The sequence below is a fragment of the Megalops cyprinoides genome, chromosome 19 (genome assembly GCF_013368585.1).
Source record: "Megalops cyprinoides isolate fMegCyp1 chromosome 19, fMegCyp1.pri, whole genome shotgun sequence".
NCBI lineage: Eukaryota > Metazoa > Chordata > Actinopteri > Elopiformes > Megalopidae > Megalops > Megalops cyprinoides.
The window spans coordinates 4,864,447-4,879,561 of NC_050601.1; the positions used below are offsets into that span (position 1 = coordinate 4,864,447).

Sequence of the window (15,115 nt, forward strand, 5' to 3'; positions counted from 1 at the left end):
AGTTACTCCCCTTCTCACCTTGCTTCACTGGCTTCCTGTTATCGCTCGCATCAAGTTAGAATCCTTGGTTACTGGCATACAGGGCAGTGAATGGGACAGTCCCCTCAAAACTACAGTCAGTCTTCAAACCGTATGTGCTGGCCTGAAGACTATGCACTGCAACCTTGGGGCAACTGACTGTCCCCTCCCGACTGGTCCCTCAGTGGTGGAATAAACTTCTCTCAGGGGTCAGGACAGCAGAACCACTGGCCATCTTCCAACACAGACTGAAGACACACCTCCTCACACTGTATCTTAGTTCCACATCAATCCCTACCTCCTAACACTTGCTACTTTTATTATTTGCTACTTATTTCATGCGTAATATCACGGCATGTTATGGACACTGTGATCTAGTGATTATGTGATGCATGGTAGTGTATTTACTTGGCTTCCCTTAGTTTCTAGGTTGCCTAGTTTCAGGCTACTACAAGTTAACTACTAAATACAATGCAAAGCTCCACTGAAAAATGCCAGCTATGAGGACATGTGTTTCCAAACAGCTGCCACTCTTGATACATGCTTTAAAGTTGACTAGTGTATCGGTGATGAAAAAAGCTCCATCAAGGAATTGCTGGCAGACAAACTTACTTCCGTCTCTCCGAAGATGCCGGCTGGGTCAAAAGCTTCTACAATCCTGCCAAATAAGTGACTAAAACTCTTTGCATATTTGGGCAGTCAGCCAACACCCCCACCCATGGTTTACACCTCAGATGAAGTCCCAACCTGCATAAGCTCACCATACTTATCTGAGTATGCTGATCCACTGAGCTATTAGGAGAGAAACCAAAGCCACTTCCTTTACTTGGGCCATCTTGCAGGCAAGTACCTTGCAATACCTGCCTCATCTACTCCTGCAGAATGAATTTTCGGTGAGGCAGGAAAGATATTTATGCCAGAGAGATGCAATTTCAAAGCAAAACTCGAGGAACTCATGACAAGTAGGTTTAGCAATGCTGAGTGGACAGCTGGATTAAAATGAAGGCGAATTACATTAAAAGTAATTCTGTCTGTATTTTGCGGTGTAATCATTTGTGAAGTTTTGTATGGGATTTTATATTCAGATGCTTGTGACCACTGACAAGTTGTTAATTTTACAGTTACTATGACTAATAATAATGATAATAACAATTTTAAAACATTACAGATAAAGTAAAACAATCTGATCACACAATTTCATATTGTAAGGAAAAACAAGGTGCAATTCTGATCTTCGTGGAAAAGACTTCTGTATTTACAGGAATGGCAGTTGTCAGAAATGTGTCCAACGCACTCTGGGTTCAGTGGAGTCAAAATGAACCATGTGGGTTCACCGAAAGCATTCTTTATACTGATACAGAGCTTTGATCAGGACAGACAATAATTAAATAACTATCAATTTGAGAATGAGATTACATGTGGTGAAATACAGGAGGTCTGGTAATTAGATTATCTTCCCCAGCAAGAACAGTTCTCAATCACCCATCACCGGTTTCTTTACAAGTATCAATTGCCACAACAGCTGGCTGTGGCCAAAGTGACAATGGAAGCCTGTGAGAAGAACTGTGGTTACAATAAGGCCGTCTAGACAAATGATTACAGGTATTTTGCATACCTTAAGTGAGAGAATCTGCGCTCTCTTATGCTACACTGAGTGAGCTGGTTTAGGGATTTCGACCAAAATCTTACAATATTTAATATCAGGGTGGTATTTTAAATAGCATAAGAATTGTCTACAGTGATGAGAAGCATGTCTCTCTGGACGCAGGCAAGGACAGATTTGCCGAAAATAATTCACACTTTTTAATGAGTAAAACTTCCTTGTATGACAGTGGATGCAGTTCTACTTTCAATTCTTCTTAGTTAATAAAGTCAGAAATGTAAAACACCTTTGTTTGTCCACACCGTCAGGGAAACAGAAGATGCGGGGCGGCTACTGGACAAACAAGTTCAGCAAGGGAGGAATGTTTGCGGACAAACTTTATCTTTTTATCTCAGTGGGACTTACCTAGTTAAATACAGTTTTAAAAAGATGAAGTTGCTTTGAAAAGCCTAGCATGGTAGTATTTAGCAGTTAAAAGCTTCACCTCAGTAGCTCCCTTTACCACTCCCATCAAGTTCAAAACCTTGGTGGTGGCATACAGGGCAGTGAATGGGACAGCCCCCTCAAAACTACAGTCAGTCTTCAAACCGTATGTGCTGGCCTGAAGACTGTGCTCTGCAACCTTGGGGTAACTGACTGTCCCCTCCTGACTGGTCCCTCAGTGGTGGAATAAACTTCTCTCAGGGGTCAGGACAGCAGAACCACTGGCCATCTTCCAACACAGACTGAAGACACACCTCCTCACACCGTATCTTAGTTCCACAACAATCCCTACCTCCTAACACTTGCTACTTTTATTATTTGCTACTTATTTCATGCGTAATATCACGGCATGTTATGGACACTGTGATCTAGTGATTATGTGATGCATGGTAATGTATGTACTTGGCTTCCCTTAGTTTCTTGGCTGTCTGGAACTTGTGGTAGTGCATAAACAGTGTTGTGCTCACACTCACTGGTCTATGAGTGTTGTTAGCCTGATCTAACACTGTTGCTCACTTAAATTGAATGGATACACTTATGTTGTCTTGTGCTGGAAGTCACTTTGGATAAGATGTCTGCTAAATGAATGTCATGTAATGTACTGGCAATGTGAAGCTGGTAAATACAATGCAAAGCTCCACTGAAAAATGCCAGCTATGAGGACATGTGTTTCCAAATGGCTGCCACTCTTGATATATGCTTTAAAGTTGACTAGTGTATCGGTGATCAGAAAAGCTCCATCTAAGAGCTGATGGCAGACAAACTTACTTCCGTCTCTCCAAAGATGCCTGCTGGGTCAAAGGCTTCTACAGTCACCAAATAATCGATTAAAACTCTTTGCATATTTGGGCAGTCAGCCAACACCCCCACCCATGGTTTACACCTCAGATGAAGTCCCAACCTGCATAAGCTCACCATACTTATCTGAGTATGCTGATCCACTGAGCTATTAGGAGAGAAACCAAAGCCACTTCCTTCTTGCAGGCAAGTACCTTGCAATACCTGCTTCATCTACTCCTGTAGAAAGAATTTTCGGTGAGGCAGGAAAGACATTTATGCCAGAGAGATGCAATTTCAAAGCAAAACTCGAGGAACTCATGACAAGTAGGTTTAGCAATGCTGAGTGGACAGTTGGATTAAAATGAAGGCGAATTACATTAAAAGTAATTCTGTCTGTATTTTGCGGTGTAATCATTTGTGAAGTTTTGTATGGGATTTTATATTCAGCTGCTTGTGACCACTGACAAGTTGTTAATTTTACAGTTACTATGACTAATAATAATGATAATAACAATTTTAAAACATTACAGATAAAGAAAAACAATCTGATCACACAATTTCATATTGTAAGGAAAAACAAGGTGCAATTCTGATCTTCGTGGAAAAGACCTCTGTATTTCCAGGAATGGCAGTTGTCAGAAATGTGTCCAACGCACTCTGGGTTCAGTGGAGTCAAAATGAACCATGTGGGTTCACCGAAAGCATTCTTTATACTGATACAGAGCTTTGATCAGGACAGACAATAATTAAATAACTATCAATTTGAGAATGAGATTACATGTGGTGAAATACAGGAGGTCTGGTAATTAGATTATCTTCCCCAGCAAGAACAGTTCTCAATCACCCATCACCGGTTTCTTTACAAGTATCAATTGCCACAACAGCTGGCTGTGGCCAAAGTGACAATGGAAGCCTGTGAGAAAAACTGTGGTTACAATAAGGCCGTCTAAACAAATGATTACAGGTATTTTGCATACCTTAAGTGAGAGAATCTGCGCTCTCTTATGCTACACTGAGTGAGCTGGTTTAGGGATTTCGACCAAAATCTTACAATATTTAATATCAGGGTGATATTTTAAATAGCATAAGTGTTGTCTACAGTGATGAGAAGCATGTCTCTCTGAAAGCAGGCAAGGACAGATTTGCCGAAAATAATTCACACTTTTTAATGAGTAAAGCTTCCTTGTATGACAGTGGATGCAGTTCTACTTTCAATTCTTCTTAGTTAATAAAGTCAGAAATGTAAAACACCTTTGTTTGTCCACACCGTCAGGGAAACAGAAGAGGTGGGGCGGCTACGGGACAAACAAGTTCAGCTAGGGAGGAATGTTTGCGGACAAACTTTATCTTTTTATCTCAGTGGGACTTACCTAGTTAAATACAGTTTTAAAAAGATGAAGTTGCTTTGAAAAGCCTAGCATGGTAGTATCTAGCAGTTAAAAGCTTCACCTCAGTAGCTCCCTTTACCACTCCCAATAAGTTCAAAACCTTGGTGCTGGCATACAGGGCAGTGAATGGGACAGCCCCCTCAAAACTACAGTCAGTCTTCAAACCGTATGTGCTGGCCTGAAGACTGTGCTCTGCAACCTTGGGGCAACTGACTGTCCCCTCCTGACTGGTCCCTCAGTGGTGGAATAAACTTCTCTCAGGGGTCAGGACAGCAGAACCACTGGCCATCTTCCAACACAGACTGAAGACACACCTCCTCACACTGTATCTTAGTTCCACAACAATCCCTACCTCCTAACACTTGCTACTTTTATTACTTGCTACTTATTTCATGTGTAATATCACGATATGTTATGGGCACTGTGATCTAGTGATAATGTGATGCATGGTAATGTATGTACTTGGCTTCCCTCAGTTTCTAGGCTGTGTAGTTTCAGGCTACTACAAGTTAACTTGTGCTAGTGCTTGAATGGTGTTGTGCTCACACTCACCGGTCTGGGAGTGTTGTTAGCCTGCTCTGACACTGTTGCTCACTTAACTTGAATGGATACACTTTGTTTTTTTTTCTTGTGCTGGAAATCATTCGGGATAAGATGTCTGAAGTCTGAAGTCGCCTGAAGTCGTCTGCTAAGTGAATGTAATGTAATGTACTGGCAATGTGAAGCTGGTAAATACAATGCAAAGCTCCACTGAAAAATGCCAGATATGAGGACATGTGTTTCCAAACAGCTGCCACTCGTGATACATGCTTTAAACTTGACTAGTGTATTGGTGATGAAAAAAGCTCCATCAAAGAATTGCTGGCAGACAAACTTACTTCCGTCTCTCCGAAGATGCCGGCTGGGTCAAAGGCTTTTACAGTCCTGCCAAATAATTGACTAAAACTCTTTGCATATTTGGGCAGTCAGCCAGCACCCCCACCCATGGTTTACACACCAGATGAACTCCCAACCTGCATAGTATGAGTATGAGTATGCTGATCCACTGGGCTATTAGGAGGGAAACCAGAGCCACTTCCTTTACTTGGGCCATCTTGCAGGCAAGTACCTTGCAATACCTGCCTCATCTACTCCTGCAGAATGAATTTTTGGTGAGGCAGGAAAGATATTTAGGCCAGAGAGATGCAATTTCAAAGACAAAACATCAGAGGAACTTGTGACGATTAGGTTTAACAACGCTGAGTGAACAGTTGGATTAAAATAAAGATGAATTACATTAAAAGCAATTCTGTCTGTATTTTGTTTTGTAATCATTTGTGAAGTTTTGTTCGGGATTTCATATTTAGCTGCTTGTGACCGCTAAAAAGTTGTTAATTCTACTGTTACTACGACTACAAATACTACTACTACTACTACTAGTAGGGTGACCATACGTCCTCTTTTTCCCAGACATGTCCTTGTTTTGGGACCTAAAACGTGCGTCTCTAAACGAGGACATGTCCGGGAAAAAGAGGACGTATGGTCACCCTAATTACTACTACTACTACTACTACTACTACTAATTATAATTATAATAATAATGATAATAATAATAATTTTAAAACATTACAAGTAAAGAAAAACAATTTGATCAAATGATCTCATTTCTAATGTCAGGGTACTTTTTTTAAATGGCATAAGAGTTGTTTACAGTGATGAGAGGCATGTCTCTCTGGATGCAGGCAAAGACAGATTTGCCAAAACAATTGAGACTTTTTAAAATGAGTAAAACTTCCTTGTATGACAGTGAATGCAGTTCTACTTTCAATTCTTCTTAGTTAATAAAGTCAGAAATGTAAAACACCTTTGTTTGTCCACACCGTCAGGGAAACAGAAGATGCGGGGCGGCTACTGGACAAACAAGTTCAGCTAGGGAGGAATGTTTGCGGACAAACTTTATCTTTTTATCTCAGTGGGACTTACCTGGTTAAATACAGTTTTAAAAAGATGAAGTTGCTTTGAAAAGCCTAGCATGGTAGTATCTAGCAGTTAAAAGCTTCACCTCAGTAGCTCCCTTTACCACTCCCAATAAGTTCAAAACCTTGGTGCTGGCATACTATTTATACTGGCCTGATCGCTACACTCTGCAACCTTAGGGCAGCTAACTGTCCCTTCTTTACAGGGGCGCTCCTCTCAGCCTTGATGCTTGTCTGTACTGGTCCCCCAGTGGTGGAATGAACAGCAGCATCATCAGCCATCTTCCAACACAGACTGAAGACACAGCTCTTCAGACTGTGTCTCAGTTCCACCTCAGTCACCACCCCCTAACACTTGCTACTTCCATCACTTGCTGCTTATTTTAGGTGTACTATCACAATCTGTTATGGATACTCTGATCTAGTGAGTGTGTGATATATGGTAGTGTATGGACTTGGCTTGCTTCAGTTTCTAGGCTGTCTACTTTCAGGTTAGCACCAGTTAAAATGTGGTAGTGCTAGTGTTGTGCTCACACTCACTGGTCTTAAAGTGTTGTTAGCCTGCTCTGACCCTATCGCTCATTTAATTTTAATGGATAAACTTTGTTTTCTTGTGCTGGAAATCACTCTGGATAAGAGTGTCTGCTAAATGAATGTAATGTAATGTACTGGCAATAGCAAGCTGGTAAATACAATGCAAGGCTCTGTTGAAAGGACATGGAGTGTTTCCAAATAGCTGCCACTCTCGATCTATGATTTAAATTTGACTGGTGTATTAGTGATAAGAAAAGCTCCATCAAAGTGTTGCTGGCAGCTTTCCCTCCTCTGACACAGACAGATCTATCTCTGCATCTCCATCTGGAACTTCCTTTACCCTTTGGGCCTGCTGGTAGAGCAGACAGTAAGCAGACATTTAATTTATTTTTTTTTTAATTTCACTATTTAAAACAATGCTACAAGACATACTTTAATGATGCAAGTCTTTGTTAAGTTGACTAACTTCTTTTCTGTGACCACAGAACTCTTTTTGTATCAACACCTCGTAGTGAAAGTGAAAAACTTAAATGTAAATGACCTTTAGCATCAGTTAAAGAAATAAATAAAAATAAACCTACTGAACCAAGGTATCTGCTGAATACTGACGAGGAACTAATGGAATATCCATGCACAACCACTTTATTATCAAAGCCTTTTCACATGCTGTTGCTTTAATTACTCTGCATCAACAACATGAGTATGAGTCATACTCGTTAGATTCAGGAATGTGAAACAGGTTGATATACAAAGACATTCCATATCCAAACCAAAACAAACAGTTTCAGACATTACCATAAACGATGGGGAGGAGCTACAGAAAAAGACACATACACAGGAAGAAGTACTAGAATGTCCTTAACACCTGGCTCTTTTACCTGTACCTCTCTGGTTATACACTTTGTTTTTGTTTTTACCCACAAAGAAAAACACTTTGTGGAGGAAAAAGAACTGAAAAGCAGTAGTTGGTAAGCAAATGATTTTGTATTCACATTTTAATCAGTTTAATACAGTTTAACATACAGTGTAATATTATAGCTCAATGTCAAATCTAAAACTAAGGTAGATTTTTATGTCAGACAAAGAAACCCCACAGCTAGCTAATAACGTATTGGGATGTTACTTTAATTAACATGTTTCATGTATCATTATGCTGGGGTTTGTTTGGGTTGGCAGCTGGCAGCCAAGAAGTTATTTACTGTTATTGCAAAGCCATTCGATACCAGGTCATCAATGTAACATTCTTATATGACCACACTGAGGTGCACTTGGACATATGGGAGTGAAATTGTGCATTAAGATAATTAATGTAAGGCTTTCCCTCCTCTGATGTAGATTCACCTCTCCGTCTCCATCTGGAACTTACCTTACCGTTTGGGCATACTTGTAGAGCAGGTAGTAAAATACATTTTAATCTCTTTAAACAATCTCACTATATAAAGCAGTGCTACAAGACATACTTTCACAATGGAGGGTTTTGCTTTGCAGTTAAGCTAACTAACTAAAGATTCTTTTTGGACTTTTCTGACAGTTGTACCAAGACCACACAGTAAAAGGGAAAACCCTAAATGTAAATAACATACTGGCATTTTTTGTTGACTTTCTTATTTCAAAGTTGGATTTTCATTTTTCATTTATGAGACTTACTTTGATTGACACCTTGTAAATTTATTTTTAAGTCAGACTTTTCTTTGTACTGTGGACCAGGACACAATGGAGATGAGAGGTATAATTATTTTACTTCATTATGCATGAACAATGCATAAATTCACTTCAAAGTGATCGCTTTTATTTGTATGCCATGCCTTTTTGATGTCCTTATTAATGAATGAATCAACATATATACGTGAATACCTATTAGTAGTAGTAGTAGTGTTTTGAAAACATATGTTATTCAACATACATACAACAATGTAAATTTTATATTACACTATCAGGTGCCAAAAGAAAAGCTAATAATGACTCCGCCAGTACAAGAAGTCAGGGCACACAACCGACTAAGCGACATTTCACCACCAAAACTGAAACGGCTGGAACGAGGACACTCAGTAAGAGACACTAGAATCTTTTCCAGTAATTTCAAAAGACAGAACGTCAGTGGTTTTGACCAATTTAACCACGTTATTTGCCAAATACTTGACTTGATAGATAGGCTGTAATTCCTCAATTGCTTGTATCAGCTGGACTGGCGTTGATGGTTGTTTATCATACCCAGCCGATCGAGCAGTAACGGATGCGAAGGACAGTATTTCTCAAGTCCTGATCAAACTCGAACGTGTTGATTGCCGAAAAAATACCAACGAGGCATTTCTTGCCTACCTCAAGTAAGTAGTATTTATTACAATTTTTTAAAATTATTTAAATTCTTTCTTTAATTCTTCAAAGAAAAACCTATGCAGCCCAAAATATATTTTACTCAGTATTTTTGTATTTATTTTTCTACCAAGCAGTCATATCACATCTGTTGATCACAATATCCGTGTATTTTATATTTCATTTCCATAGGAAAACTATTTCAAATTTGGAGAGAAGTGTTCAGAATAAAGTTGTTGTTGGTGTGTTGGGGAGATCGGGAGCTGGGAAGAGTTCGCTCATCAACGCGATTTTGCAAGAGCGACACTTGCTGCCAGCTGGGACCGTCAGCGCGTGCACCTCCGCCGTTATTAAGGTGGAGGCTTCGACGGACTCCCAATACACTGCAGAGATTCATTTAATCCGGAGCGAGGTAATGTGCTTTCAACACAGGCCCACCTGACTAATATTAAATTGCATCATCTAGTCATCCTGTAGTTGGAGAGGGAAACACACTGAAGGAACTGGAGGCACTGAACAAGAATCATTGTTCTGTGTACTGATTCATTCGGTTATTGAGGGCGGTTACATTCAATGACTGAAATCATTCTGATGAGCTGCCTGGACAGTGGCAAACCCCAATGTAACTTTTCCTACACTCAGGGTCATTTTTTTTTTTTTTAAGCTGATGTAGTTGTCATATAAAGCGTAATGAGGAGGTTGCCTGACTGATGAGTCAAATGAATAAATCTTAGAATAGTGAACCAGTACGTACAGTACATTGAAAAGATTTGTTCAAAAAGACTTGTTGGTTTGCGAACTGCACAACACTGGTTGGCAGTAGCTGGGTGTGAGTACAACCAAGCAGACAGGAATAATTGATGTCTGATCTGTTTTGTTATTTACATTTCTGTTTGTTATTAGGTGTTAATAGTCGTATACTAGGCTAGGCAAGCACGTGTCAATGAATACTGCACTTGGGGTTGCACCTACACATCGTTTTCTGTTTCCTCACTGCAAAATCCACAACACTGACCATCCCTGTAACAGACACCATGAAACAAATTGTTGACTGTGACAAATATAAATGCTAGCTTGCAACAGCCTGAATTTCCAAATGACTTAGGAGCTAAAGCTTACAATATTTGAGAGATCACATTTTAAATCACAGTTTGTGAGTATCTGTGAGCACTAATCTTAATTTATACTTTATTTTTACTTACAGGAATGGAGAGAAGAGTTACACACACTTCTGGAAATATTATCTGACGAAGATGAGGACAGTGACATGGCTGAGATGGCAAAAGAAAAAATTCAGGCTGTGTACGGAGAGGATGGACTCGGGAAAAGTTTTGATGACCTGATGTGTTGTGATGAAGAAATCTCAAAGTTTCTGTCACAGCCTCTGAAAACTATTTCACATACCACTGTAAGTTGAAATATATTTTAACCTACATTACACTGAGATTATATGTCAGTGATGCTGTGGAAGGTATTTCTGATTGTGGATGTAATGTTTGAAAATTTCATGTGCAGGCATCAGAGCTTTCCACAGAGATTGGCCAATATACACGGAGTGATGACCCCTCCAACAGATCCTATTGGCCACTTGTTAAGCACATAACCATAAAGGTTCCAAAACATCAGGACATCCTCGAGCACGTCGTCCTGGTTGATCTTCCTGGAGCTGGGGATTGCAACAAGAGTAGAGACGAGATGTGGAAATTGGTTAAGTCTACATTTCCCTTTCCTTGAAGTACACTGGGTGGAGCACAGGTCTGGTACCAGGAGAAAATACAGAGGGATTCAACTGTAATACATGGGGGGCACAAAAAGTCATAAATACTATGTAGACATTGGGATATAAGGAGACAAGTGGGGGTGTATTGAGATCCGTCTGGAGGTGCAGTGCACCCCTAAGCACTCCTATAGTGCCAGGCCTGGTGGGGCATCTTTTTAATCCTATCATCATAAAAGACAGAGTCATTTGCACTTATTCTTTATTTAAAAACAAACAATTCATTAAAACATTGTGGCCAATTGCAACTACCTTAGGTGGGGTTTAAACCACAAAACTCCTTTAGAACTAGAATGGGACGGTAGTTATGCCCACAGTGTGTATGTGGGCATAACTACTGTCAATTGAGGTCAAATGAGAAGATATTCCATGATATGAACAAGAGTTTACAGTTATGAATGCCTCTGTCACATTCTTCAATGAGCTTGATGGTTCCTTTACATTTCTAAATATGTCCTTTTAATAGTATATAAGCAAATGCTCCTATGTGTGGATCGTCAGTGACATTGATCGGGCAGCTTCAGATAAGGATTCGTGGATGATTCTCAACAACAGCATCCAAGACATGAGACAAGGAGGAGAGTGCCGTGGCATCACCTTCATCTGCACCAAAACAGACAATGTCATCCCACTGTCATACATGAGGTGATTCTCCAGTAGTTTTAAAATAGTTTTTACTTTTTAAGTGATTTTTAAGGAAAAGTAGCGTTTTAATTTGCTATCATAAGTACCACAGTGCCACAAGTTTCTAGAGACATAATATATTGGAATTTTTTCCAGTACTTACAAAACGGGGTAATTATTGTGCACTACCAAAGAAACATCAAACATGTTTTAAACATTGATGTAATAAATATGAAAAAGGACAATTTTCATCTGTTTTTTACTCCTGTGAGCTAAAGCCTAGAACACAGTGTAGAAACATGATTCAAAGCTTGGTGTGTCCCAGACACCTGTGGCCTGCCATTCAATTCATAAACAAAAATATAATCCCCAGGACACATCATAACCTCTCATAAAATTATTGTAATTCAGATTTCAGATCAAAGGAGACATTTTTATACATAGCTCTTCTCCTATATGTTTATGACAAGTAAGTATATACATTACAAGAGCGTATTCATGGATTTCTCCATTCCTGAAAACATACCCCAGGAAATGCCAGGTATTTCCAAAATGGCACATGAAGCCATAGGTCATATTTCAAAATGTATTTGACACAAACCTGATATCAGGTACCAATAACCGAACAAACTGGTCATAAAATACCTTTGCTTGACTGCCTCAACCCTTATGGAAAGCTGTCACCCCCCCCCCCCCCCCCCTTTAAACCCCTTATCAGAGCTTACTGCATTTACGTTTATTCATTTGGCAGGGTGACAACTTACTGTTACTGATGTAAGTTACTGACACAAACTTCACACTGATATAGACAAAGATATATGATGTGAGAAGGGATATGAGACAGGTGAGCAAGTGTGTGTGTGACTGAATCATAACAGTTGTCTTTAATACAAAGGTGAATCAAGATTGTTCAAGCTTTATGAAAGAACATTTTTTTTCAGATCTCACCGTGTACAGGATGAAGTTCTTTCAGGAGGGCAGGTAAACTAAGTCTTTTCATGAGGGCAATGTTTCTAATTCTAAAACAATATTTTATTTGTGCTTGATGTATTTTTTGTCACTTCTCAGCAGATCCTAGACCCTGAAGGGAAGAAAAGGGCATGCATATTGCACAGGAATGAGAAAGCTAAGAGACTTGTGAGAAACAGTTTCAACCGTAGAAGTGGGAGAAAGGTGAAGGATTTTTTTTCACATTCCAATATGTTTATCCTGCAGAATACGTTTTTAACAGTAATTGTGTAGCCTAGGTTTGAGTAATTATGGCTTGGTAATAATATGGTAATAATGGCTTTCTTAGTGATATTTCAGAATTAAAACACTTCAGTCACACAGCTGAGTACTAGAAATGCCTTGCTGGTTTCATATGCTTTGGCACAAAGTACCTTATACCACAAGTGAGGTACAATTTCACCATGAAAACAAGAATGAGTATTTATTTTAATAGTACCAATGTATCCACAAGTTCTATTCCCTATTCACTTATCTGAGTAGTTACACATAAATTGCGGGGCCTTCCTTGCCCTAGAAGATGCAGGCCCTGGTTCTCCTCCAAGCCACAATCTCAGTTGGCACAAAGCCACCTGCTCTTGATAATGTGGTTCTTATTGGACAGTCTTTCTGGACAGTTTGCATGAACTTTTCTGGTAGTTAAGTATGATGTGCTTTGATAGGGTAGCATCCATGTTAGACTTCTGTACCTCTTGTGTGTACATAGACATTGTAGTTGTGTGAAAATGTAAAAATATATACAATTCATTTTTGACCCACACCCTGAAGTAACAGGGTGTTAAAATTAGACCAGAGTTGACAGAACACATTTTAATGAAATTATAACAGCCATTTAAGGCCTTTGTAGAATAATATTTGTGGTGCTTTTCAGCTAGCAATGTGGTGGCCAAGTAAGCCTGATAGGTAGATAGTTCCCCCTGCACTGTAAAGCACTTTTAGAAACTTGAAATGTAAATGTAATACATCATTATTATTAGCTAGGCAAGTATTTATTATTTTATTTATTTTTTATTTATTACATGCATTTAGCAGATGCTCTTATCCTTAGAGACTTCCATCAGAATAGAACATAAGTGTATTCATTCAAGTTAAATGAGCAACAGTGTCAGACGGGGCTAACAACACTTCCAAATCAGTGAGTGTGAGCATAACATTATTCAAGCCCTACCACAAGTTAACTTGCGCAACCTGACTAGGCAACAGAAGTCAAGTATACTACAATACGTCCCATTCACTGTCCTGTATGCCAGCACCAAGGTTTTGAACTTGATGCAAGCGATAACAGGAAGCCAGTGAAGTGAGGTGAGGAGGGGAGTAACTTGACTACATTTAGGGAGACTGTAAAAAAGCTGTGTAGCTGCATTTTGGATTAGCTGTAGAGGTTTGATTGCACACGCAGGAAGGCAAGCAAAGAGGGAGTTGCATTACTCCAGGCGTGAGAGGACCAGGGCCTGAACTAGGAGCTGTGTTGAATATGTAAGGAGTTAGGATCAGATCCTTCCGATGTTGTACAAGACGAATCTGTATGCCCCACTCCCCGCTGCAACCTGAGAGGAGAAGGACAGTTTGCTATCAAGCATCACACCAAGGCTTTTGACAGTGCTATTGGTGGTAAGGCTTGTAGAGTCTAGGCTGAGGGAGAGGTCTTGAAATGGACTTGGATGGGAAGAAAAGGATCTCAGTTTTAGCCAGGTTCAGCTTTAGGCGGTGGTCCACCATCCACTGTGAAATGTCTTCTAGACAAGCTGAGATGCATGTAGAAACCTGTGTGTCAGATAGTGAAAAAGGCAGGAAGAATTGTGTGTCATCAGCAAAGAAGTGGTTTAGGTGCTACATATGAGAGATGTTGATGCCGTGTTGACGAAGGAAATATGTCCATGATTTAACCAATCAGAAACTACTGTACTGGCTCCTCTGGCTCATTGGTTATATCAAATATGTTTTTTATTATCATTGCATTGTCGTAAAAAAATAACAAACCCTAGGAGTATGTTGTTGTCCCTATTGTCTTTGACAGGACATCTAGAACATTATGACTTCAATTTTCAATGAGATTCAGCTTTTCAATGAGATTCTATGGATGAGACCACTTTTTGGCTCAAGGTGCTACACTGGAATGGTGACAGTCAGGGAAAGAGATTGCCAGTCTAGTAAAAGTAGACCTATGCGTCATTGGTGGTTAACTAAGCTACTTACAGTAGCAAGTTGTCACATGCCTCGACACAACCATTAAAGATGATTGAAGTGTGTGATGCACTGAATGCCACTCCTCATGCTTGTCTTTCAGAAACGCTTCTATGCTGGGGAGGATACTTTTGAGGTGTATACAGTTAGTTCAGAGGAGTTCCAGAATGAGGAAAATCCTATCCTGGAAAGCAGTGAAACAGGTAAGTGTGCTTAGCACATACTTGCTTAGCTAATAGCATTCAGCAGATATAACTACTGTGTAATCTTACAGTTTTCTATCCCACACTCAGAGCGTTATTTGTACACGTGAAAAAAGACAGAAAACAACTCCCAATTAAAGGCAGCTCTGTGACAACATGATCTGATCCCTCATTTGGGGCACTAATTCTTACAGCTCCAGAGGAAAGGTATATTCTCAAAAGTTCAGATACGAGGACAGAATGTG

General features: G+C 39.7%; 1 protein-coding gene across 1 annotated transcript in view; it reads left to right on the plus strand.

Moving 5' to 3' along the window:
* LOC118794528 (nuclear GTPase SLIP-GC-like) overlaps positions 1-15,115 on the plus strand; it is a 55,997-nt gene that overhangs the window by 36,514 nt on the left and 4,368 nt on the right. The window contains exons 3-8 of the mRNA XM_036552786.1: positions 9,267-9,486; positions 10,279-10,482; positions 10,590-10,781; positions 11,318-11,496; positions 14,587-14,608; positions 14,771-14,870. Of these exons, the coding sequence (XP_036408679.1) occupies positions 9,267-9,486; positions 10,279-10,482; positions 10,590-10,781; positions 11,318-11,496; positions 14,587-14,608; positions 14,771-14,870 (917 nt within the window). The remainder of the gene's footprint in view (positions 1-9,266; positions 9,487-10,278; positions 10,483-10,589; positions 10,782-11,317; positions 11,497-14,586; positions 14,609-14,770; positions 14,871-15,115) is intronic.